The sequence below is a fragment of the Scomber scombrus genome, chromosome 7, assembly GCF_963691925.1.
Source record: "Scomber scombrus chromosome 7, fScoSco1.1, whole genome shotgun sequence".
NCBI classification, from domain to species: Eukaryota; Metazoa; Chordata; class Actinopteri; order Scombriformes; family Scombridae; genus Scomber; species Scomber scombrus.
Genome location: NC_084976.1, coordinates 6,660,694 through 6,686,713, shown reverse-complemented (window position 1 = coordinate 6,686,713; position 26,020 = coordinate 6,660,694). Strand labels below are relative to the sequence as shown.

At 41.1% G+C, this 26,020-nt stretch overlaps 4 protein-coding genes across 6 annotated transcripts in view; 2 read left to right on the top strand and 2 right to left on the bottom strand.

Annotated features, from left to right (window-relative positions):
• Positions 1–1,522, bottom strand: part of klhl32 (kelch-like family member 32) — a 28,815-nt gene extending 27,293 nt beyond the window's left edge. Inside the window, exon 1 of the mRNA XM_062422280.1 lies at positions 1,485–1,522. The gene's annotated coding sequence lies outside the window, so the exon portion shown is untranslated. The remainder of the gene's footprint in view (positions 1–1,484) is intronic.
• A 1,760-nt stretch (positions 1,523–3,282) lies between these two features.
• Positions 3,283–13,174, top strand: fzd6 (frizzled class receptor 6). The gene is made up of 8 exons (XM_062422279.1): positions 3,283–3,413; positions 4,770–5,215; positions 9,102–9,298; positions 9,379–9,958; positions 10,186–10,605; positions 11,494–11,642; positions 11,736–12,155; positions 12,335–13,174. Exons 2-8 carry the CDS (start codon positions 5,030–5,032, stop codon positions 12,480–12,482), a joined length of 2,100 nt encoding a protein of 699 aa, XP_062278263.1. The 5' UTR covers positions 3,283–3,413; positions 4,770–5,029; the 3' UTR covers positions 12,483–13,174.
• A 1,122-nt stretch (positions 13,175–14,296) lies between these two features.
• LOC133983279 (collagen triple helix repeat-containing protein 1-like) lies at positions 14,297–19,897 on the top strand. Of its 3 annotated transcripts, XM_062422311.1 has the most exons (5): positions 14,297–14,433; positions 15,415–15,492; positions 17,427–17,645; positions 18,555–18,771; positions 19,418–19,897. In XM_062422311.1, the coding sequence occupies exons 1-5, from the start codon at positions 14,320–14,322 to the stop codon at positions 19,558–19,560; spliced, it is 771 nt and encodes a 256-aa protein (XP_062278295.1). In that variant the 5' UTR covers positions 14,297–14,319; the 3' UTR covers positions 19,561–19,897. The 3 variants fall into 3 exon arrangements, with proteins under 3 accessions (XP_062278295.1, XP_062278293.1, XP_062278294.1); XM_062422309.1 differs by lacking the exon at positions 15,415–15,492 and having other exon boundaries at positions 19,418–19,893; XM_062422310.1 differs by lacking the exon at positions 15,415–15,492 and having other exon boundaries at positions 14,297–14,391; positions 19,418–19,887.
• Positions 19,898–19,975: 78 nt separating this feature from the next.
• On the bottom strand, positions 19,976–25,345 carry LOC133983278 (solute carrier family 25 member 32-like). Its single transcript, XM_062422308.1, has 7 exons — positions 24,876–25,345; positions 24,238–24,388; positions 24,020–24,105; positions 21,757–21,911; positions 21,235–21,348; positions 20,917–21,062; positions 19,976–20,800 (listed from the first exon to the last, which is right to left on the bottom strand). Exons 1-7 carry the CDS (start codon positions 25,069–25,071, stop codon positions 20,674–20,676), a joined length of 975 nt encoding a protein of 324 aa, XP_062278292.1. The 5' UTR covers positions 25,072–25,345; the 3' UTR covers positions 19,976–20,673.
• Between the last annotated feature and the right edge of the window lie 675 nt (positions 25,346–26,020).

The following is a 26,020-nucleotide window of genomic DNA, read 5'->3' as shown; positions in this document are numbered from 1 at the left end:
AGTATTGACTTTGACAATTCTTCTAGCTTTCCTTTCAAGGCCTTTTCATTTAAAGCACAGCCAACGCTCTGAAAGCCACAGGCGGCTCTACTTTAGAGAAAGGAATAAACAACCTCAGCACTTCTCAGAACATCAGAACAAGCTGGGAGTCCAAATTACACTAAGTCCTTCTGGTGTAGCTACAACCTTGACATGATGTGGTACACACACCTGAATCCGATATCCCACAGTCTCACGCAAGATAATACCCAGCAGCACAAGAGGGAATCAGAGGTCAGCAGAGATGGACTCTGAAATTCAAGCTGCTCACTCACTGTACAATAAGCCGCATCAGGTTGTCTCGTGTGGATATATTAAAGAGAAAAGCTTGTGTAAGGTTGTGTATAAATATGGTTTACCTTAGTGTAGGCAGGGCTAAGTTTACTACCGCCTGCTCTTGAGAGTGGTCTCCAGTGAGATGTTGTTATTGATCCATTCATGAGTGACCTTCAGACAGTCACGGCCACAGGCAACTGCTTGACTGATGAGGAGGAGAGGGATTCTGAGTCCAACTCCGACACAGGCTGACACATGCTGGACATATTTTGTACCTTAACCTACATGAATTTCAAACATGATATGGTTTTCAGTGGTATGTGGAAGCAAAATCAAACACAAGTATATGTGAAAACCACATCAGGTGTGCAGATCACAATTGTTCCCTGAGAGATAAAAAAAAAGAGGGTGATCTCATATCTGCTTGGTGGCAGGCTATAGTGGTTATTACTCCCTCTCTCTCTCTCTCTCTCTCTCTCTCTCTCTCTCTCTCTCTCTCTCTCTCTCTCTCTCTATAAATGCCCTCATTATGGATAGCTCTGGAAGTTTAGATAGCGAATGACATTAAATTAAGCAATGTGTCCCATATCTCGGGATTTTTTTTTTTTTTTTTTTTTTTTAAATGTTTAAATTTTGAATTACTGGCTGAGACGTAGCCTAATGAGTTCCCATCATATTTGCCTCAGAAAAGATTAAACATATCCGGAAGGTGGATATATTTAGGATCTGGTAATCACAACAAGTAGGCCATTGTTCCCTGCAAAACACTGTAATCTCCTGACTGAAAACAACCACGGTGTGGTAAATGCTGTCTTTTTTACGCACAAGAGACAATTAGGATTTACGCACGAATAGCGCGCAGGGAACTGAATTGTGAAGAATGAGGAAGGTTTGGGTTGCCAGATAAGCAGACAACATTAGTGCATTAACTGTCACTTTCCAAAAAGCTCCCAGCTGTCAAAAGGTTTCCTAGCAACAGGCCAGCGCCTCGCCACAAACTATGAGGACGGAGACCAGCCTCCCCCGTACGAGCGAAATAACCCTGTTGCATCCATCACACAGCGCACTCAGACAATCCGCACCACGTTAGGCTATATACACAGCACATCACGGCTTTACAGGAATTTACATTATTGTGCTCCCTCTTAATGTACCACAAGCTTACCCACCTCATATGAACGTGTAATGAGTCAGTCCCGTTCCCTTTTTGGCGGCGCCTCCGTTAGAATTGTCATTTGATGTCCGAGGTGGTGTCCTTTCCATCCGCGGAGAAAAGCAATGGATAGCGAGACGGTGAGCAGATGCGCACAGTTGTCACGGACACTTTATTGGTTACACTGTAGCACCTAAATGGTTACATTGTAACCCCGCCTCTCCACGGCGGTCACATGAATGTGACAAGTAGAGGATACAGCGCCTTCAGGTGGATAATTGCGAAATGGCATAATGTATGTATGCTATGTGTTCATTGTACATACTATATGATAAGCGTCTGTGGGGACACCAGGGGTCCTTGTAGCATATCCAGGGGGGCCACAGCAAAATTAAATATAGTTTTTATGTCACTGTAATTTAACAGTGTGCTGCTCCATTAACGGCTGACCACAATCAGAAAACACACCCTGCAATGACTTACAGCCCAGTGTTCCTATGGTTACCTTTATGTAGGATAGGATACTTTTGTGACAGTTTTCCAGGATAAGTCCACAGTATTTTAATAGAGACATTCATCTGTGCTTATATGTTTTTCATTTGGCTGTAGCCTATTGTTGTCATGACATTTTAGAGTATCTCTGGAGGCATTACTGGGTTATACTGGTCATGTTAAAGAACTTTATTTAAATCAGTGACTTCCATCTAGTGGCATTTAGGAAAACTACACCATTGTCTTCACCTGCTCATCTCCATGAAAAAAGGCACAGCACCTCCTAAGTCCAGAGTTGAACAAAAATGTCAACTGAGACGTTGATTTCTAACTAACAAACTCTTATTATAATGTTGTGCTGTCATCCATTTTAGATCACACATCTAAGCTGTCAGGGATCGTCCCTCATCTGCCATCTGAATGCTGCCTTCAAGTGCTCCCGGTGATCCCCTGCTACAGTGGTACACAATCTTTTTGTCCACAAAATGTCAGAAAATAGATTTAAAAAATTGTTCAAAGTTTCCCATAATCCAAAGTCACATCTGCAAATGTCTAGTTCTGTTTGACTTATAGTCCAAAACCCAACGAAATTCAGCTTAAAATCATGTTCGACAAAGACAAGAAATAAATCATCACTTTTGTGAAGCCGAAACCAGTTAATCTTGTCATTTTTGCTTCAAATAATTAAAACGATCATTCAATTTGCTGATTAAATTTCTGTTGATGAAGTAATCGACCAACCTTCTAGAAATAGGACCTCTTTTTATTTCAATAAACTTAAGAGGTTTGAGGCGGTGAAATACACCAATCTACAAGAAATAAAGCAAAAAGTTAAGAGAAACTTTTGTTGTTGTTGTTGTTGTTGTTGTTGTTGTTGTTGTTGTTGTTTAAAAAAGAGTTGTTTCCAAAATATTTTTTCCTGTATCCTATCCTGTCTAATCATTCATCCGACCTGTTGTGGGGATCCTGGCCTCATGTTGGGAACCCCTGCCCTAGTATACTGCTGGTGCATTCAAGTTCATCATTGAAAAAGGCTAAAAGACTTTCCTCCCTATGTGAGCGCTCATTTAGTTTAGAAAAGTGTATCAGGGAGTGTAAAAGTGTACCCAAAAAAAAAGATTATATAAAGACATTTTTATAATATACATACGTTTTATGTGAAGGACATTAATTTAAATGGTTGTTTAGTGTTTGTTTTGTATCATTTATTTTTAAGTGTGTTTAATGAACGCAACATTACTGCCCGCATGGGTTCAAATGCATTATAACAAAATTACGACATTCCCAACTTTCCTGAAAGCAGCATGAGTGCGGCTCAGCCAGACAGGAGCAAACGGAGGTCTGTGTGTCGGAGTTCATCGCAGGAAACACGCTACCAAATTCCCCACAGAGTTGCTCTGTAGAGTATCCATGTAGTCAGCTGTTACATGAACTCACTTCATGACAGTTGGGGGTAAGTTTTTGTGTTTCGTTTTTTCCCTTAGTAGTTTTCTAACTTTGTTGTAGCTACCGAAGTTGACTGGGGCCCCCGACCCATGGCAGCAGCAACCGAGACAGGCATGTTTACTGTACTCTCTACCCGCAGCTGGCGTGTGAATGACGGGAAAACGGCGACACAGCCCCCGGCAAACTGACATATATTTCAGTTGCTAAACTGCGGGAGTATGCAGGGTATTAGTTACATGATATGAATTTGTTAACTGTGTTTTTACTCACGTATCATATCAGCTTCGTTGTTGTTGGCAACGTTTCGTGTTAAGCATTTGTTTTGCTACTCTTCTCAATCATTTGCTAATGTGCTAACCGAACACTTTATGCTAATAATCAGCTAAAATTGCTTTCTATTAGTATTTGAGGCCAGCTACAGGAATTTACAGGACTTCAACGCACACTGTAATGAATATGGTTACCTATCATATAAACAGGAATGTGGTAACACTAAGTAAACTCTTGCCACCAGCGATAAACATCAGAATTTCAAGCACCTGTATAAACAATAAGGAGTAATGTCTCTATTGTAAAATACCATATGTTTATACAAAGAACTGCATGCTACTGGCTATTTTACATACCGCAATAGCCTCCACAGAACGGTTAACATTTAAGTGGATTATCCCACTCACTTTGACACCACTTTCTGAATTAGTGTGTTTAGCTTATTTGTATGGGACAAGTGTATGTGGTGGTATATATAGCCACAACTGTTATCCTTTATAAAACTACCAAGCACATCAACCTGAACCTACTAATACTGCGTCTTTGTATTCACTGGGCTGTCAGCCATTTAAGATTCTTCTTGTTCGTGAAACTCTGACACTTTAATGTGAAGTTTAATGTGCATCAACAAGCCGAGACTCATTCTACTGAATCACCCTGGATCTTTAGCATTCCCCACCCAGTGTGTGTGCGTGCGTGCAGTTGAAAGCCTGCACGGGGATTGACTGGATTTTGGTCCCTTAAATCCATCTGACTGATTCATCTCAAAGCAGTGCATGCCAAACCCAGAGCCTGGGACCTCAAGGGACCTGTAGGAGAAATATGAGGAGTTAATTTTCATCCTCTAGATGACAGCACAATGAGCGGTTGTATGATAAACTGCTTTGATGATAGGGCTTCAGCGTATCTCTATCTTGAAGTTCTGGAGTAAGTGTAGCAATAATCTATCACAAGAATCTTCTCAGCTGGGCTTCCTGAAGATAAATCTTAACAAAATATGGTTGTAGAGCAAAACACACCTTTCAAAATAAGCTTATGTCCTTCTGTACCTGAATGTATAAACCCAGTTCTGTATATTTTTTCTTCCTTTCAGAGATGTGGGATTCCTATCAGTGACAGCACCTGCTGACCAAACAGGGGACTAATGGGAAAGCTTTACCTGCTGCTGCTGCACCCGCCGTCTCCATTAAGATGAGCCCAGGGGAAGTGGAACGCGGTTGACAGTGTGAGCCAAGGGGAATTCAACATTTGGGCCAAGATATCCTCACACTGAGCCAAAAACAAACTTGCTCTAGTTAACACCACGAAAGGAGATACACACTCACTGAGACACACTCCCTATCAGCCAACGCAATGCTGATGCCAGGACCGCTGTGGGTGTGCCTGGCTCTGTTATGGGCAGGAGGCTGCAGTGCCCACAGCCTGTTTACTTGTGAGCCAATCAAAGTGCATCGGTGCCTGGGGATGCCCTACAACATGACTTTCTTTCCCAACATGATGGAGCACTACGATCAGGATATTGCAGCCAGTAATATGGATGTAAGTCATCATGTCATTACCCCCAATTTTTATTTATTGCCACTAAATAAGGCCCATATATCAATTTGTTGATATATTGTGCCAATATTGGCCTTGTTGGGCATTAGCCAGAGTAGTTTCCTGCCAATACAATGTGTTTTATTTTTCCTGAAAATGGATTCATGAAAATAATAATTACTTCTTGATTTACAGGCCTAACGTGTTAAAGATTTTCCCCCTGCCTTTGATAGTGATTTTGGCCACTTTACTTAATCCCTTAAACCGTAATAACTCTATGCAATAAAGAGCAGGAATATACTGTATATGTTATAGTGTCAAACAATGTGGAGTAAGATTATTTTTCCAACCTTTAAGTGTGTTTCTAAAAGGAGGAAAATGTATATAAATGGGGGAAACAGCTGCTAACCCACTTTAAAGGATCTCATGAATCTGAGTTTCTATGGAGAGTTGTTATTATATTGTAATTATGTCGGCCAGTGATGTCAGAAAAAAAAAAGCTTCCTGAATTCAAATTCTGGTCACATTTAAAGATAATGAATATCATCTCAAAATAATTGCTGTTATTAGTGCTGTTAGTGGCTTCAGTCCTTAAATGCCAGCGTCTCTCAGTGTTCAAACGCGCATATTGATTGAACCGTAATTACTATTTTGTAATGGTCATCAACAGGACAGGCACACACAGTTTATCCGCCATAGTTTGTCCACAAATCATGGCTAATTGTTATTGAGCACTGTCCAGTAATGCAAATGTTGAAACGATGAATCTGTGCAGTTTAGTCTTGAATTCCCATAACCATCATCCTGCTACAGGACAAAAACAACAACAATACACTGCCACATTAAAGCTGAGCCGACTCAAACATCTTCCTCCTGGAACAAATAATGTAGTGTCCTTTAAAAAGTAAATTACATTAAGAAAGAAGAACATTCTTATTGATGTCAATGACCTACAAGGCAGATGTTTTAGAGGGGCGTTACACACTGCGTACTCAGGTCTGAAAGTTGCCATTGAAGTTGCTTCGTAATAAAAACATCAGGATTATCTTCAAAAAGACTGCAGTTGTTTGAGCAGACATGTTTTATAGCGATAATTCCACTTTAATCCAAATTGGGCTGTTTTGCACATTTACAGCTTTAAATGTCACTACTGATTGGTTAGATTTCTGTGTGGGCAAGCACACATATTGGTTTGTAGTATTTCCTAGTTTCAACCTCCACACAGGTGGTTAACCAGCAGCCACTGTTGTTAGCTGGTTAGCTGTATAGTTAGACCCTCTATGTAGTTTAGGACAGGATGAACAGTGTGCACCTCAGCAGGTGTTGAAATTACATTTAACAGTTAGCCTGGCTTGCTACAAACATGATGAGTCCCCTCAAATGTTATAATAGGATAGATGCTTTAGTGAAAAATGTAATATATCAATGTATAGTATGTATAGACATAATGCAAACCACAGAAGTTTGCAGCATGTGCCTAGCAACACCGGCCGTCACTCAGAAACACTCACTCATAAGCTTGAAGTTTAGACACTGTTTCCACAAATACATTCAAAAAAAAGTTTTATCCTCTTTTGGAAGATTTAAATTGAAAGGAAATCTTCATAATTGCTGCAGTGTCTCATTATAATATATAAGTATAATTATAATGTATATTTAATTTCACAAAAAGTGTGAGAACTCAAATTTGAGTTTGACAATTGCAAATTTAGTCACCGGTCTAGTTCAGTGTAAAATGTGCATGAAGTAAATGGTGAGTGAATGGACTCTGTTATGTTGTCCTTGTCCTAACACCTTTAGCACTGTGATGGCTACAAACCGGTTTTCTGTTTTCTTCTGCCTAAAGACTCAATGCTGTCTTGTGTCTCTCCTCAGCAGAGACATTTCTCTGATAGTAGTTGCATCCTGTATCCTGGCATTCCTTAAGGCCAGAGTTTGGGTTACACATGTTTGGTGTGAGAGTGTCGAGCGTGAACAGTGATCTGTTGAAGGAGTCTTTTGTGTGGCATCTGGCAAAGGTAAAGGCTTCTTATTTCACAGCAACCTTGGCCACGGGCAACTCTATCGACTTTGTTGTGTGGGGCCTTTGATTTCTGGAGGAAGGGGAGAGACACGCCCAGTCCCACACAAAGCCTACCCTGCATACCACAATGAGTATTCTCTCTGTTAATCACTCACTCATTGCCCCCCTCCCCCCTCCCCCTTCTACACAGTCTTACCTCTACGGTCCTGTCTCCCAGGTGACATGCTTACACTCTGTGGCCTACATTCAACATTACATACTGTACATAGCTCTCTTTGAAAATATGCAGTGATTTATCACAAATCCCCGACACTGTAATCAAACAGACTTGTGCTGCAGCCCGGGCTTAGTCCAGCCTCTCAGTAGGATTTTCCGGAGGAGGGCTAACCTTTTTCCGCCCTTGGTCCCAGATTCCGCTAGTGTTTGCCAGCTTTTGACACAGAAGAGTTTGAAGTGTTAGAATACAAAGAGGACAAAAAGATTAACTGGTATATTGTGATAGACAGGAAGCACTTGCGAGTCTTAAAACTTTAAGTGAAAGTTTGAAAAGTGAGTGTTTAGCCCGTGTTTGTGAATAATGTCATCTTTTTTCGTGTTATACGTGTTGCAGGTTTCTGAAATCGGGGGCGGTTTTTACAGTAAAGCAAATAAAAGGTCAGATTGTTGAGCAAGAGGAGCTCATTGAGAAGGAGTCCAGGACCTCCACAGGAGAGAAACAAGGACGCTTACTGTCAGAGGGGGCAAGCCCAGGCCCCAGAGATGTGGGCTTACTGCCAGACTGGATTTCAGGAGAGAAAAAAAAAGAAAGATTGAATAGTAGACTGTGTTGGAGTGTGTGTGTGTGTGTGTGTGTGTGTTTTTGTGTACAAATATTTAGTCTATCTGTGTGTGTATTAGGTTGGATTGTCTCAGACGATTCAGACAATAGAAGTTCTGAGTGAACAAAGTATTGTGGGATGTTTATGCCACTGACTGATAACCCCCCACATGGAGTAGACACGCTAATACTGTGGCTCCTCAGCAGCCTGACCTATCAACAACTCTGTGCTATCCAGTCTTCTTGGCCTGTCTGTGTTTTGTGTGTGTGTATGTGTTTCCAAACGTCTGGGCGCCCATTTCCCATTTCCTGCCACCTATACTGCAACACCAACCCCCCTTCGTCCCCCAGTTCCCAAGTTCTTGACCACGGTGTTGAAACGGAGGAAAACGATTCCCAGCCAGTGAATGGTCCCTTTGTGTGGCGCTGTAGAGCTCCACAGCTCAACAAAACAAAGTTAATACCTTACTGTAAAGCCTTTTTGGCTTATGACCAATTAAAATGACCAATCATCACCGGCACTATGCGGTAAATATGGGATTAACAAGTTAATTTTTAGTCCGAGGAGGTGAAATTATCCAGTTCAATTCACAAGAAAAAAATGTCTGGCATTATTCTGGCACACAAGGTTCCATAATCAAACCAGAGGGGAAAAGTATGTCTGTTTTCAAGCTGTGGGTTGTCTCTTCAGATTGATCTTGATTAATTGCTATCTGCTTGGAATGGTCAGATGTTTTCCTGTGGAGAAAACAAATGTTTAAATCCAACGTTTCCACACACTGCAGGCCACTGCCACAGCCTGCATAGTGAAATTCATTTATATAGTGACAAGAGCAGTGTGAAAAATGTTCGATTTGTCATTCTTTGCCGACTGTAGGCATGTGTTATATCACAAAACAAGTGTGTGACGATGATAAAACGTGTGTATCTGTACTTACCTAGTAAGTTTAGAACATACTGAGTGAGTTCATCTACTTGATGCAAGCAGGAACCACAGCTGCAACAGTGTCACATTTGTTTTGATCATAATTGAATTTATCTCTTCCCAGCCATTCATGCCTATGGCCAACCTCCGCTGCTCTCCAGATGTACACCACTTCCTGTGCCAGGCCTTCTTCCCAGCATGCACCGAGGAGAACAAAGTGATCCGTCCGTGTCGAGAGCAGTGTGAGACCGTTGTGTCCGACTGCAAGGATAGCATCAGAGTGTTCGGTATCAGCTGGCCGCCCGAGCTGCAGTGCGACAAGTAAGAGAACCACAATTATAGAAGATCCACAAAAGCAACAGCAGAGGCTCTTGATTCATAAATGTATTTTTGTCCTCTAGATTAGACCCATGTGGTTCCCCGGATGGTTCTGAGCTTCCAGTCACCACCCCGATGAGCCCTGCATCAGCTAAGAGGGACCTGGGCTTCTGGTGTCCCCTGCAGCTGAAAACAAAGCCGGGCCTCGGCTCATCGTTCCTGGGCGCCCAGGACTGCGCTCCGCCTTGCTCCAACATGTACTTCAAACCCCACGACATCGACTTCGCCAAGAGCTTCATTGGCGTGTGCTCCATCATATGCCTGGGCGCCACACTCTTCACCTTCCTCACGTTCCTCATCGACGTGAAACGTTTCCGCTACCCCGAGCGGCCCATAATCTTCTACGCCGTCTGCTACAGCTTCGTCTCGCTCATCTACTTCATCGGCTTCCTGCTGGGGAACAACGCGGCCTGCACCAAGGCGGCCCATCCTACTGGCGTGGATACAGTGGTGCTAGGCTCTCAGAGTAAAGGCTGCACTCTGCTTTTCATGCTCCTTTACTTCTTCTCCATCGCAGGTATCGTCTGGTGGGTCATTCTCACCATCACCTGGTTCCTGGCAGCTGGACCCAAGTGGAGCTGTGAGGCCATAGAGAAAAAAGCGGTAAGTGGCATTTTTGCCTCAGAAGGAAGCAACAGAGGGGAGAAAGGAGATTGGAGCAGAAAGGACAACAAAGGGAGATTATAAGGAGCTCATTTTGAACGAGGATTGCCAGTCCACATTTTGAGATACTCAAATATAGTAGCTCAAATGAATGTACATTTTAGATTTTGCTCAAAAGGGTTCAGCTTTAGGCTTTTAACGATGTTTTTGTGTCCTCTTGTCCTTAGGTATGGTTTCACTCTGCTGCCTGGGGCATCCCCGGGGCTCTGACCGTCATGCTGCTGGCCCTCAACAAAGTGGAAGGGGACAACATCAGCGGGGTTTGCTTCGTAGGACTCTACGACCTGGACGCCCTGCGCTACTTCGTCCTGGCTCCCCTGTGCGTGGGCGTCGTGGTCGGCCTTTGCCTCATCCTGGCGGGCATCGTTTCTCTCAACCACGTCCGGCAGGTCATCCAACACGACGAGCGCAACCAGGAGAAGCTGAAGAAGTTCATGATCCGCATCGGCGTGTTCAGCTGCCTCTACCTGGTCCCGCTGGTCACCCTGCTGGCTTGCTACACCTACGAACTGAGTCACCGCAGCACCTGGGAGAACACCTGGATCAACGACCGCTGTCAAGAGTACAGCATCCCCTGCTCATACAAGGTAGCTGAGGCTTATTTACTCACTGAAGAGGTTCAAGTTAAAGCCAAATGACAGATTAGAATAGACTTTATAACTTACATGGTTGACTAGAGGAAAGCACTAAGTTAATGTTAGCATGTTTAAAAAAGGGAAGAGTCAAAGCATGTTATAAAGCTACAAAATAGTCATCATAATCCAAAAGGCTTTAAATGATTCCTACACCATTTATCAAAAAAATTAAGGTCAGATTACAAAAAATGAAACTACAAGCAGCTGAAAATAGTTTTATCCTGTCAGTAATATTAGCACACGCACAACTGTGGTGATCAAACGAACCTCTTGGCATGGTCTGATCACATCATTTAACAGAAACCTAAAATGTTTGTTAGACATACAGAGGTTTGATGAGATGTTAAAGTAACGGGATGAAAATAAAACAAACACCACATAAAAACCATCAGACCCAGAAGAGTGACTCTACAGCCAAGGGCACAATTTTATGAGCAATACACACTCTTATTTGCTCTTAAAATTCCCAAAATAAAACAAGACAACTAGAGAGAAAATCTAACAAACACGTACAATGCAGTATATTCCATTTATGTTTGTTACAATTTTAAAATTTTCCAAAAATGTATCTGTGAACTGTTCAACTGTTCATGTGTAAAACATGAACTAATGTGTGCTGCAGTATTGTGTGAAAACAGGAGAGAGAAGAAAATATAAGAACACTTGTGAAAAGGGCAACACAACAGAAAAACAAACTAGTTAAGTCTTTTTCAAATGTCAGTACCTCAGGCGAAAAGTTCAAAGGCTTGATTTTGTCTTAAGTAAAAAATTGGATTTGTTAATGTCCACACAGTCGTACTATCACAAGGATTCCATTTCATCTCTGGTTTTTTTTTTCAGACAACAGAGCATGACCGTCCTGACCTCTCCTTGTTTCTGGTGAAATACTTGATGACGCTGGTGGTTGGAATATCTGCAGTGTTCTGGGTCAGCAGCAAAAAGACGTGCTCACAGTGGGCCTACTTCTTCAACAGGACCCGCAAGAGAGAGTAAGACCATTTGTCCTGCTACATGTTCAGATTCAGTTTCCATGACAATTAAATATGTGGCTTGATTTCATTGTCATGCTCTGTGACTCCCAGTCCCATCAGTGAGAGCCGCCGGGTGCTCCAGGAGTCCTGCGAGTTCTTCCTCAAGCACAACAGCCGTGTCCAGCACAAGAAGAAGCACTACAAGCCGAGCTCCCACAAGCTCAAGGTCATCTCTAAATCTATGGGCACGAGCACCGGCATCGCAACCACCAACGCCTCCGTCGCCGCCACCACCACCAATCAAGGAACCTCGGCTCTGGGCAATCACGATCCCCACATACAAGGTTCCCTGTCTGAGATGTCAGCCAGGGAGCACATGGAGAGGGGCACCTCCGGCCGAGGCTCCAGGCGCGGAGACAGAGAGAGGGAGAGAGAGAGAGAGAGGGAGGGGGGAGAGAGACGTAGCAAAGGGGGAAACTCCAGTAAGGTCAGCAGCCGCTCGGAGAGCTTACACAGAGTCCCAGATGGGAGGTAAGTGAGACGGATGAGAAGTATAGCTGGAATAGTTACAAGTTTGATCTTTTTGCTCCTCTCTATTTTGAACATGTGATTGTGTTTGTTTCATAGTATGCTTATACAGAATCTGTATTATACAATATCTGTGCATTTAATAACTACTAATAATGTCTAATGTGTCCTGGCTGGTTTAGGATGACTCCAAAGAGCGAGCTGTCAGAGGTAAGGCAGCAGCATTCAGCTTTAAACCGATCACTCAGCAGCAGCATCCAAGAATCCAGCCACCAGCTGGTACACAAGGTGCCAGAGGAGAGCAAGGACACAAAGGACAGCAACTGCTGAGACATCCGACCACCAAAATTATCCATTCATCCATCCATCCATCCATACATCTCTCCATCCATCTATCCATCCAACTTTGAAACCACTGAGACAAGTGATGTTGGTTGATGCATCTGTTTCAACCCATGTACTATCATACATCATATTAGTTCTATACACATGATCATAATTGCATTGGTTAAATTGTAGTCAGTGAACTTCCATGGCCAGAAAAAAAGTACCTCAAGTATTTTAAATGTGGTATTTTGGACCAGTGTACAGAGGATGTTGCTGCAACTCAGCTATACAACTACCAATGGTCATTTACTTTATAGCATGCATGAACAACTTTAGTCCTACCGTTTGGTAGATTTGTAGCTGAATTGTGTAGAATACATATTAGTGAATAAATGCAATATTTGTGTAAATATTCTATTTTTTAGAAATTAAGTCTCTCACTGGACTAGTCGTGACACTGAGAATCTTGTTAAGAGGCCATGATGTTACCAAACATTCAGAATAAGGAAAGTCTTCCTGTGGTAAACAGTTGTATTGAATGTCTTATTCTGCTTCCTGTAATGGGGGGTTTTGTCTTTAAAGCTCATGTAGTAATACACACAGTATGCTACTTTTTTTACTACTTTGATTTTTAAACCAAGTTGAATTTGTGAGTCTCTTGACGAACTTTTCTTAAAAAACATATTTTAACTGTATGTTTATTTCAAGTGTCCTACATGTTTCTGTTGTACAAAAAACACATATTCTGCAGTTCCTCTTCAAAGATGTGTCTTGTGAATTTGGATCAAGTATAGCTTTATAGTTTTTTTTTTTTTTTTTAAAGAATGTGCCTTCCTTTGAGTATTTCCTCACCTTCAAAGATCTTCAAAGAACCTACAGATGTTTGACATGCGTGATGGTTGAACATGCTTCCAGTGTAGGTGTCAGATTCATATGATTTTGAATCAATAGGAAACAAATCAAAAAGGCGTTGCACTATTTGTAATTGAAAGCACAAACCACTGATTATTAAGCATGAATAGTCATTAACAAACACACACAAAAAGGATTTAAGACTTTGTTCAGGGTTTATTTAAAACACACAAACCATATATCTCTCCTTCTGTAGTTATTTTACCAACTGTCTCATGCTGTACTGTCTATTTTGCTGTAAGGAATTCATCCTTGTCTTAATTGTATTTACCTTTTTATATTTGGGAGAGACCGAACAATCCCAATGACACTAATGAAAAGGGAATCCATGTCATTGTATATCGTTATTCTGGCATGTGGACGGGGTTCTTTGCTTATGATGTATCTAGACCTAGTGTACTCTATGAAATGCTCTTTTGTGAGCCATGTTGCTGTTTTTTATGTAGCCTATCTTGTGAATTGAATTTTGTATCAGTCGCATTTCATTTTGATAAAATACTAAATAATAAAAAATGTTGGAATGTATGTGTTTTTGTCTTTACATATATATAAACCAATACTGCTTAACACAGGCATCCAAAAGAAATAGATCACATAACATAAAGGCAATTGTGTGTCATTAATACAGTATCTTTATTATAATAGATTTTACACATTTAACACATGCCAGACAGTAGACACACATCTGGCCACATCAGTATATTAAAAGTATGCCAAAAGCGTTCTGGCACTGCTCATATGAATGTCCCTGAGATGTTAGGAGAGGTTTTTTCCTTAGAGTGCGCTCCTGCAAGTTGACTGGCTCCTTCCCGCTTGTCCTGCCCTCCTCTGGAGTAAAACTAGGTGCAGCTGGAGTCAAACTGTCGCCTGTGATTTCAGAGAGAGAGAGAGAGAGAGAGCGCACACACAGCTGTCCGTTGTCTGTTGTATGATGTCTCCTCTCGTTGCCCGCTTGCTGCTCCTTGTGTGCCTGGCTTTACCTCTTTATGGCGTGGAAAAGGTGAGAAATAGAGGATACCGAAAGGATCCTGACGCGGATAAGGTAAGAGATTATAGAAAGATAACATGCAGTCCCTATCGTTTTTTCTTTTTCTTTCTAAAAGTAGACATGTGGCACACTCTGATGCTTTGTGGCTTGAATTTGTGGCTAGAAGCTGTCACGTGGATATATCATTATGGCACAAAATGACTTTATTGCCATTAAGCGCACTTTTTTTTGTATTTTAAATGCATAGGGCACTTTGCATGTTATGTTTCTTAAACTCATCATGAGATCGTGTTTGCTTGTGTCATGCATTGCTGTTTTGCCAAAAGTGACTTTAAACGACTGAATTCCCCCAAAAAGGACAAACACACACACAAAAAAAAGTTTGTGCTGATTCACATGATCCCCTTTTAGGCTTTTAGTATAACTGTGTGGTTACCACTGTGGCTAAAATGGCCTCCAAAATGACCTGGTACCAGCCAGAGATGAGAAATGTCTTATTTTCTTTAAGGTTTTTGTATGGTCAGCTGGTTCTCTATTATTCCAGGTTTGGCTGCTCTCCAGCAAAAATTCCTCACAGGAAGTTGGGGTCTGACTCACTGTCTGCCTCTCTGTGTTATCTCTCTGTATTTCTGACCACTAAGAAAAAGGTTATGTAGGTTTGATTTTGGGGTGAAATTATTTATTATTTAACCACATTCTAAACTATTTAATTCTCAAAGCCAACACTCCCCAGTTCTATTTTTGTATAGAATGACATAACCATCTCTGCTGTAGGTGGAGGAACAGACTGTTCACACATTCTCTCACTTATCTCCTGGGAACCAAATGAAAGTGAAACTATTGTTTATTTTGCTTGGACCCTGCAGACCTCCCTCAGGGACTCCTAGAAGTCTGCACACCCCACTTTGAGAACCCACTAAGTTCAAGCGTTTGCTATTCGCAGACCTTCAAAGCCTTGTAGCTCAGCTGAGATACAGTTTTTTCTCACCGCACTGGAAGGATATAATGAATAGCATGTTATGTTGCCATCTGTAGTGTGCTGGAAATGATGCAGAAAAGCCCAACTGCACTAGACACGCTGAGGGAAGAAGATCTACTAATTTGAACAACATGGTAATCATAAAATCCTATTTTGCATATCCTCTCTAGATCCTTTGAATCTAAAAAACTATCAAAGCAAAAGCATAAAGTCCACCGTCTGCATGCTCTGGCAGAGCTTCAGTCCACGCTTCAGTGTTGAGTAATGCATGAAACAATACTGACACCTCAGCAGGTTTTTTTTTGCAAATGCCGCCTTTATGCTTCAGTTACAGTAATGGGCTGTATGCTACTAATATTTAGCAAGGCTGGAGTTTAATTCATGCAGGCAGGCAGCACCACTATAGAAACACCAGAGTGGAAGCTAATACAAAAGTCAGCTGTGTATAGCTAAGTGGACAGTGGTTCCATTCATTAGACTGCTTTGAAAGCTCTCCAAAAATCCAACCCCTAATAAAACACTAGGAAGTTTCCTTAAAGTTGCTGAATATCAACCAATGCAAAGTATTTCCATCACTTTGCCAGCTATTACCCAAGGAGCTTAGTGTCTTTTTCATTAAGGCAAATTCCAGATCCATTACAGCGTATGCATACCAACCCACAACCTACTGGTTTTGATCGCAGGCTTCCCAGTTTCCTATAGAGATGATGTCACATCTCCAGGTTGCTCCAGCAAAGCCGCTTGATGCTTAAAACAGACGCTCAACCATCTGCTTCACGGCAGCAGACATCAAAATACTGTAATTCACTCTTCAATTCACTTTTTCTTAGATTCACAACATCTGAAATAAAATGTTTGACTTTACCCCCGGGATTGAAGTCTGGACACAATGTTGAAACCGGAGCAAAAGCTCTTTGTTCTTCTCTCCTGCATGGGAACTTTTTTGACTTGATGCCTTTTGGCCACGTACCCCCCAACTGCTCCACAGCTGCATGCTGAGTAAAAGGACAGCAATGACCCAACAAAAACCCAGATCCAAATCCCTCTGGCATCAGTGTTTGCTTAACCCTCTTTTTGTCCTTGGGTCAATTTTGACTTGGGAAGACAACAGACATTAACTCAAAAATGAGGTGTAGTTTCATTTAAATGAGGTCGATTTACCGTAATTTCCAAAGATATGTGTAAAACCTGTGGGAATGAGTTGGAATGAAGTTGGCTGAAAAGGTCTAAAACAGAATTGGGTGATAATTTATACCTTATGCTTTATAAACAGTCAAACCAGACCGAGGCAGTTTTGACCGGGGAGGACTAAAGTTGCAACAGAATGGTTAAGGCCAAGGACGCACTTCTACATGTTAGTGTGTTTATCTCCTGACTTACAAAACCCGCAATAGACACTAAAATCCAACTCCAACTAAAACAAAAAAGCTTTGATTGCTAACCTACAGTACACACTGCAATCTGCTGGACAAAATGTCTCTTTCAGGAACACATTATGTCTATCTCTGTACGTGGTAGGGCAGTTTTGGCAAGCTCCCCTGTCTCTGTTGGTGTGTCTGTGTGTATTTGAGTCACTTTTGAGTAGATGCGACATCTGTTTAAACATTGCAGCAGATTCAGCAGGACAATGAATCAACCGAGAGATGCGCGGTCAGACACCGACTCATTTTGGCCGTCACCGAGCCTTCAGTTCCTCATTAACACACAATCTGTCCTACACTCGCTTCATGGTTTAGTGGTTTTAATGGTTTAATGGGTGCTGGTTCTATTGCTTTGCCATCATCTGGATCGCATCTGTTTTTACAATTATTTCTGCCCATAAACCAGGATCAGGCCGATGGCAGTTTTATTGTTTGTATGTCTTGTAAATGAGGTTTTATCTGGCTTCTTGTGTGTGATGGTTGAGTGGTTGGCAACATTTAGGTGTCTGCGGCGCATGCAGCCCAAATAAGGAATTAAAAAAACCTGAATCAGGAAATTAGATAACAATATACTCTGCTGATGTTGCCATGTCTTTGTTTCATCATTCATTTCTACGTCTTCTTCCTCTCTTCATTGTTTTTTCCAGTTTGGCAGCTGCCTTCAGGGGCCAGCAGGAACCTCTGGCAGAGACGGTAACCCAGGGGCCAACGGCATCCCGGGAACGCCGGGCATCCCTGGTCGCGACGGACTCAAAGGTGAGAAAGGCGAGTGCATCAGCGAGATCTTCGAAGAACCCTGGAGACCCAACTACAAGCAGTGTGCCTGGAACTCACTGAATTATGGGATCGACCTGGGTAAAGTAGCTGTGAGTGTCTCGGTACAATATGTGATGTGTGTCTCAATTCTCACAGTTAATTATGTTATTTAATGTGTCACACATAGCCACACATGGACTCAGAAGACACCAAACATATCACTGCAGTGGTGAAACATGTCTGACAAGAATGTATACGTAATTTGTTTTTACCGAACATCGTCTTTCCTTATACATAAACTTGCTCTGTGCGTCATGAATATTACAGTGTCGCCTGTTTTCAATAAACCAACTACTGTTCAGTTCCATTCAAAAACCTCTTCAAAGACAAACCATCCCACATTTACATCTGATTTCTGGAGGCTCCCATTCTATCCCATCAGTGGTGCAAACCAATGAAAGCCCAGAAGCAACCTAATACTGTAGATCTGTAATGAATTGTTGACAATGTGAATGTTAAAAGAACCCCCCCAAAAAAGCCAGAGGCAAAATCTGAAACAGGACACACACTTATAGTTCTAGAAAGGTCATTTACTTTGCTCAAGACTGTTACGCTGTTTTTCATGTTGAATTAACCAAAACAGCAATATCCTTTTGTCAGATACTCATCCAAAATAATGTTTATGTATTTATTTTGGGCAGTATATGACAGCACAGTTGATAATCATCTGCATAAAGTCGTATGCCAACAATGAAATCATCTATTTTACCCAAGTCTACGAGATTTAATCTGAGGAGTTCAATCATTCACAGAAATAGAAAACAGTGTAAGGGACAACATGCATGCATGCTTCACACAACATTATTGGTGAAACTGTCCCGTCCTGAACTCATTAACTTGTACTCAGACGACAGATGCTCCATAAAAACAAGACAAAACATGATGGCAGTATAAAATTTTAAGCGTTGACAATCACTTAAAAAACACATGCACAAACTCTCTCGTTCGCTGTGTTGCAGGACTGCACGTTCACCAAGATGCGTACAGACAGCACCCTCAGAGTCCTCTTCAGCGGCTCCCTCAGACTCAAGTGTAAGAACGCGTGCTGCCAGAGGTGGTACTTCACCTTCAACGGAGCAGAGTGTACAGCACCTCTGCCCATAGAGTCCATCATCTACTTAGACCAAGGAAGTCCAGAGCTCAACTCAACCATCAACATCCACAGAACTTCCTCAGGTAGGACTGGAGTCATGTTTACAGTGCACTCTTGAGGCATTAAAATGAACATCGATTTTGTGTGTATTGTTATTAATTGTTAATATTGTTCAACATTTTGGGAAATTCATTTATTCTCTTCCATTCTCAGTTAGTTTTTATGGGAGATTTGAAGCCACAGCCAGCAGCCACTTAGTTAAGCTTAGCTTAGACTTGAAACAAAAGGAAACAGCTGTCCCGGCCTTGTCCAAAGGAAACAAAGTTCACCTTCCAACAGCTCTAAAGCGCACTAATTAGCGTTTGATCTTGCTTGTTCAATCGGTACAAAAACAAAAGTTAGAAAAATGTCAAGTGGTTATGTGCCGGATTATTTCTTGGCCAGCAGGGCAGTGACAGCCAGTGAAGTCTGCAAGAACACAAGAAAGCCTATTACCCCAAAATGTGGAACTATCCCTTTAAGTGGCTGTTTAACTGCCCTGGAGTCTAGAACGTCTTGTTAACAATTTTAAGACTTTAAAGCAAAGTCACACACTCTTACATTTAGGTTCTGGAAAGTTCACCACTGTGTCAGAAAACCTAACAATTAACATTATTTATGTCTGTAGGCAGTTTGGGTGTTTTCTGAATTTCATTTGCACCGTCTTCTTTTTTTCTTTTCTTCTGCCAGTTGAAGGGATGTGTGAGGGTGTCAAAGCAGGGCTGGTGGACGTGGCGGTGTGGGTGGGGACCTGCGCTGACTATCCCAGAGGTGATGCATCTACAGGGTGGAATTCTGTATCCAGGATTATCATTGAGGAACTTCCTAAATAAATCATGTTACATGAAAGGGAGCGACCGGTCCTGGTAGTATAACAGCATGTTATCTGGCTTACCAAAATGATCAGGTACAGCTTGCTGAGGCCTCACAGCATCACTGATGGTAACTTGAATGTTTTTTTTAAATACTATATTAGTTGACAGGCCTATAAACAAGAATACTGTGTCATTCTGTCTTCCAGAAATAAACTTTGTACTGTAGCTTTTCTGCTGTTGGAATAAAGGGACCAATTTACAGACATTGTGACAAGACACTGCCATTATTTAAACCATGTAGTCATGTGACCTGTTTATATGCATTATTACTGTTAATAAAGTCATCTTTTATAACAATTTGACCTTAAATATATGACTACTTGTAATGTTTAGGAGATGATGCACTTAATCCAATATAGCCACAAAGTAATACATTTAATGTATTTACAAATGTGAGACAATTCAGACAAAAGCACAGTTCAGATTTTATGACAAAATGTGGTTATAAAGCAATATCAATATAGTTTTTTGCCAGGAAACAAAAATAACCTTGTCGACTGTAGGATGAATCTACACTGTTGAGGTTTGTTTAAAAAAAACAACAAAAAAAAGCAATAATTTAAAAACGACAAACTTATATCACTCATGCATGCAACTGGAAACCTGAGCACGTTTAGATCTCTCATTTGCTGTTGATATGCAGCACTTTAAAGTTCATCATGTTTTCTTTTCCTCTGCCAGAACATATCAAATGTAAACATAGCTTTGATACGCCTCCCCTGAATCACTGACGTACACATCAGTTAAAAAAAAAAGAAAAAAAAAAGAGGGTACAATCACAGCAATAATACATCCTTTGGGATGTAGCGCGACATACTTTTGCCCAAAATTCAAAGAATGAAATTGACGTGAACATGATCACTGACAATGCGTAGAAAAATAATCCACCACTGATTCTGCTGCTCAGTTTGGCAACTTTTTCATCCATTCTCAGTACAAATGAACGCTTCTCACATTCACATGCACGGAGCACCGTCCAGTTACTGAGATAAACTGGTTTCAGTCTTGATGCTTTTCTTCCTGTATCCAGCATGTCGTGTGTCCTTAGAGTCCATTCCTTTCTCTTAGACCTCATTTACTTTGGCCCATAAGAAAACGAGACACATTCTCATAAACTACAAAAGTGATGCAGCAGGCGGGTGTGACACGAATCAAGTTGGGGATCATGCCTTTGTAGAAACCAATGGCGCCTTCGTTCCTGGGGAGAGAGGAGGAAAAAAAAGTAGCCGTGACTTTTACTCTACCTTTTTCTGTTTTTAGATATACACAATTACACCAAGTTGTTGGATGTTGATGAGTGGATCAGTATCGTACCTCCATGTCCGTCTGACGACGTCAATAACACCATTGTATATATTGTGCTGGTCTTGCAGTCGAGCTCGCACCACCTGATATGGGTATGTTGTCGCCACAGCAAATATTTTAGATAAGGCTGCCATTGCGATATATTCCAATGCATTCTGTGATGGGGAATGAAGGAAGTAAAGAGAGCAGAGGAGGAAAACTGATGAGTCACCTCTTTAGCTACAACATATCAACTGTGGGTTTGTTCTTAATAAACTGAAAACATGTGAGCCTTATGGCCGAGCATGTCTCCATTCCGTCTGTGGCTCATCGGGTTAAATGACTCACCAGCTTTGCGTCCGAAGGCGCTTTCCTGTATTTGTTGTACTCCCTTTTAAGCTCTTCATAGGCCATGAACTGCATCGCTCCGTGAGATGTACCAAGCAGGCCGGGAACATAACCCTACAACAAGAACAAGCTCTGCAAGTCATTTTTCCTCTCACATATAAACCACATTGCACCGTAGTTTCATGCTCCATGTCTGCTTTCTTACTGTCACTGAGGAAATTGCAACACTTATTCTGTATCAGTAATAGGAATTCAGATAACATTTATAAATTAGGTGAATACAGCTTTAAATTCTGTCAATTATTAGCATAATTTGTTGGTTATAAGCACTCTACTACAGAAATATGTGGAGCTGTTGCCCTCTAGTGGTGAGAAGGAACCAGTGCACAACTTCATCAGAGTCATGTGATGTAGTTTTGTTTATACCAATGAGGCAGCAATCAAACTTCAACTTCACACAAATTCCTGCCATAGACTAAAATAAGCATGTCATGTATTGGTGTATTACACTGAATGTCTAACCTTGTACAGTCCAGGCACTCCCTCGTGGCGGTAGATTTTGACCAGTGCATCCATCATTCCCTTGTACTGTTTACTGCTTTGGTCAGAATTGTACTGCAGCACCAGCCGGGTCTTGGTCACCCAGATGGGGTTGGTCAGGGTGAGTGTTAGGACGCCTACACAGGGAGGAGGAGGGAAAGGACATTGTTACAGACAACATGTGGCAAAGAGGTCAGCTTTCCTGAGTATGTTCATTGGCTATTTTATTAGATTCACATGCTCCTTAACCAGCGCGCACAAACACACACACAGTTGGCTCATGCAAACAGTGAATCAACAGTGTGGTTACTTATTTTCTGACTCATGTTAGATTCCTAAATATCATCTGAGCCCTGTTTTTCAAAATGATACAACAGTTCTTCAAATGTAATAATGTTATTATATTATTATGAATCATGCCAAAAAACACTCCTGATCTTATCTCTTAGGAGATGACAGTAACTTATTTCCACTCTTATATGCACACTGGAAAGATCTCAAACCTGAATCTCAGATCTAAGTAATGTATCAAATAGTTCAGGCTGTACATGTATATACATTTCTAAACACTACTGACACTTTAATTTTTCTCCCAACCTCAAAGTGGGAACAGGATCTTTCCATCACTCCAAATGCAGATTTCTGGTCTCAAATATGCAAAAATGCTTCACTCACTGCAAAATCCCAAATGTATAACTCATTCAATTCAAGGTTAACCACAGAACACACTACACATGTGAGAGATTACATAAAATGGGTTTCACTACATCAGATCAATACACTTATTGCACACAGCACACCACAGAAAATTACATGCATGCTCTCTGGCACTGTACACCAATTAGACACTTTTGGATACAAGTCACAGATCACCTATCACATATACTAGGCTGCTGCATCCCCCTATCCCCTCAGCTCTGCATCTTAGGAGACATATCATCTGTAAAATTACATAATCACATTAAAAAAAAAACAATCCTCCTAAACTGGAAAACAAGAAATCAACTGAACATCACACACTGGAAGAATCTGTTAATAGATCAAATCACAACAGAAAAAATGTCTGCATCAATTAATCACAGCATACCCCGTTTCAACAAAACTTGGTCCACATTTATTCAAAAATCCACCTTTACAAATGCCTGATCTCAATTCCACAGAACCTTGCAACACGACTCTTTTTTCTCTTATCTATTCTACTATTTTTTTTTCGTTGCTGCTGTTGTTATTAATATCATCATTATCACTGAAATATCCACACATATATACAAGCACTTATAAATACAGAGTACACACACACATACACATGTGCAGCATATACACAACAATCCCCAATTAGTTAGGCTACCTCCTTGTCCATCCATTTGTCTGTCCGTCTCTTCATCTGTATGTCTGTCTGTCTGTTTTGTCTACCTATCTATCTATCTGTCTGTTTGTCTGTCTGTCTGCTGGTCTGTTTGTCAGTATATATGTAAGGCCACACAATAACCCTCCTCCTACTAATTTACCATCAAAGACTAATGTTAACACCTGGTGTATTACTATTTAAATATTGACTTTCTGTTTGATTATTTACCTTACCTCTTCCTTATGTTGTTTGACTTTTTTTTTTTTTAGTTCTGTAAATAAAAATAAAGTTGTCCTCCAAAAGTGTGTCGGGGGGGGGGGGGGGTGGAGGACCAAAAACAAAAAAAGGGTGATGCTGCTTTAACTGTGCACTCTCCTTCATGCCTCTATGCCTTTTTTCTGCCTCTGATCATAGAGTCTGAGGTAGAAATTGTAACGGAAAATTTCGACAGCATTATTGGTGCAAATTCAGGAGGCTTATCTGAGCCTTGTTACCGCAGTTAGAGCTAAATCAAACGCACCTGCAGAGCAGCTGCCCAAAATTGAACAGATGTAACAGCCTGCATATTCATCGTTTGTGATATGAACAAGTCAGAAAAATAAAAAGCTTGTGTCCTGTTATTGGTTCACTTATAAAAACGCATGTGTATTCAAACCCTGCATTCACACCTAACTTATCAACTGTACGGTGCCAGTATTACAGCATAGAGGCTTGTCTTCCTGCAGTTGAAAAGGGTAAAAACTCCCTTTCTCTTTCTCACGAGAAGCCTGACTTAATTTGGCTAGCAGGAAGCAGATACATGAAACCCTGTGAGAGGTCACATGTTGTACATAACATGGCCCTAGAATAGATGGGGTATAGGATAGGGGGAGGTGCTGGGATACATATAAGACTAACCTGCTTGGGCTGCGGACACCATGTGTTCAGTGGCGCTCAGCTCAGTCTGACGGCCTTCCTTTATGTACGCTTTGATTGCATTGTAGCTGTGGGGGAAGAAAGCGTGGGAAATGAGGCAGGTTACACAAACATACCCACACACCACTACAACTGTGAATGAGAAATAACATGATGATGCATGCATGGTCCAGCTCCAGCAGATTTATAAGCTTACTTACAAAAAAAAGTAGAGACCCCAGGATGCTCCAGCACCCCAAACATTGGGTGTTACTCCTTGATAAAGTCCTCTCAGTCCCTCCTGCTGCCAGACACTCTTCATACAGTGCAATATTCCACTGTACTTAGGTCTTAAATCCAACCCGTCACTCACTGCATTAAAAAGACATTAACAAATGACATTGTTACACCCTGTTTAAGTTACAATAAACATGATATTACTGAAAGACTATACATTTTTATTCATGAGCTACTGGTTTTTATTTCCTTCATTGAGTTTTTTTTATCCTCTATGTATTATGTACAGAAGCATACTTATTGTTGTAATGTTGTTATTACAAAAGTTGGAGATTTGGTGGAACTACTGTGCTGCTTGATTGATTATCTCTACGTCGAATTTAACCTAAGACCATATTCATTTCTAAATTGAATCAGGTTAAGTCACAGCAGCACTGTTTCTTTAGCAATAAGCTCATCAATTTTAAAATATCAGATTTCTAAACAGAGTTCTGTCATTTGTTTCCATGCAAGGAAGAGAAGTGACAGGTTCATAGCTATTTTAGTAACTATCAATCGGGAAGTGATGGCGTCGCTGATGACATTATTACATCAGACAATGATTGATGGATGCATTTCATACCTGCAAACCGGATCTTGACCAGGTCCAGAGGGTGAAGCACCAGTGTTGACACCACTCCTCCGCTCAGTCCCGCCACCAGGTTTTCTAACCTCACATGGCTGACGAGCTGCTGGACGTGTCCGGCAAGCGACACAGCAGAGACTTTTTTGGACAGTCCCGTCTCTGGAACGGTACCATGATTAGGAGCAGAACCCATGTTTACCGGTGGTGAGCTTATAGCTAGCTCAGTTGAACCTAACCTAGCTGTGTTTACAACGCTTTGGCGCTACTCTACATGACAACAGTGAGACAACAGCTGTTAGTCTCTGCAGGGTGGAGGTACGGTGGTCTGTCTGCACCCGACTGTCTCATTCTCACCGTAAAGCACGTTCTTCACATGTGGCGGTGTCCAAAATGTCAAGCAGCGCAGTCCCTGCTCGACCTTGCTGCGAGTGTCACGTGACTGTCACATTGTTTAACCAATCGATATACTTCCGGTCCTGAACTTCAAAATAAATCAACTAGATAAAATGGATTAAAAAATCAAATATTCTTTGATTTGTTTGACTGGTTTTTTCAAGTCATATTAAACGAAATACTTGCATGTCTTTAATGCTGTAGCACTTTCACTATCAATGAAAAGCGTGCTACAAATTAAATGTATGATTATGAATATTATTATCACATTATCATCATCACCTGTTATATAAATACATAGACCCTTTACTACAGTACTTAAGAAGTGATGTTTTTTCATTAATTAATAATTGTTTGGAAGAAAAAAAGTCACCACATTTCCGGTGTCACTTAAGCAAATTTTTGCAACTTGATGCTTCGGTTTCTTTATTTCTCTTACACAATAACGCAAAGAGGAGGACATACTTTTAATTACTTTGAAATGATATTGTCTGAATGTATTGAGTATGGCAGAAGTTTTTGCTCGCAGGTCTATTTGATTCATTTGCTTTTATTATTTTGATAATTTTATATTCATATATATCCAAATTCCCAAGCAACCACCAAGCCATCCTTTTTAAGAGCTGACTATCCATATTAAACATTAATTCAGTATCTGAATGTACATACAAAACAACTGTTAAACGTATCACTATTGTAATCTTTGCAAGACATTTGTTTATTTGTTTTTTATTTGTATTTTTATTACT

Bases quoted from the DNA above. Each gene is read 5' to 3' on its own strand.
- fzd6 (XM_062422279.1), top strand. From the start codon at position 5,030: ATGCTGATGCCAGGACCGCTGTGGGTGTGCCTGGCTCTGTTATGGGCA. The intron at 9,959-10,185 runs GTAAGTGGCATT...TCTTGTCCTTAG, and splicing joins AGGCCATAGAGAAAAAAGCG to GTATGGTTTCACTCTGCTGC. The intron at 12,156-12,334 runs GTAAGTGAGACG...TGGCTGGTTTAG, and splicing joins CACAGAGTCCCAGATGGGAG to GATGACTCCAAAGAGCGAGC.
- LOC133983279 (XM_062422311.1), top strand. From the start codon at position 14,320: ATGATGTCTCCTCTCGTTGCCCGCTTGCTGCTCCTTGTGTGCCTGGCT. The intron at 17,646-18,554 runs GTGAGTGTCTCG...GCTGTGTTGCAG, and splicing joins TCGACCTGGGTAAAGTAGCT to GACTGCACGTTCACCAAGAT. The intron at 18,772-19,417 runs GTAGGACTGGAG...TTCTTCTGCCAG, and splicing joins CATCCACAGAACTTCCTCAG to TTGAAGGGATGTGTGAGGGT.
- LOC133983278 (XM_062422308.1), bottom strand. From the start codon at position 25,071: ATGGGTTCTGCTCCTAATCATGGTACCGTTCCAGAGACGGGACTGTCC. The intron at 24,389-24,875 runs GTATGAAATGCA...TTTTTAATGCAG, and splicing joins GGTCAAGATCCGGTTTGCAG to TGAGTGACGGGTTGGATTTA. The intron at 20,801-20,916 runs GTACGATACTGA...CTCTCTCCCCAG, and splicing joins GTCGTCAGACGGACATGGAG to GAACGAAGGCGCCATTGGTT.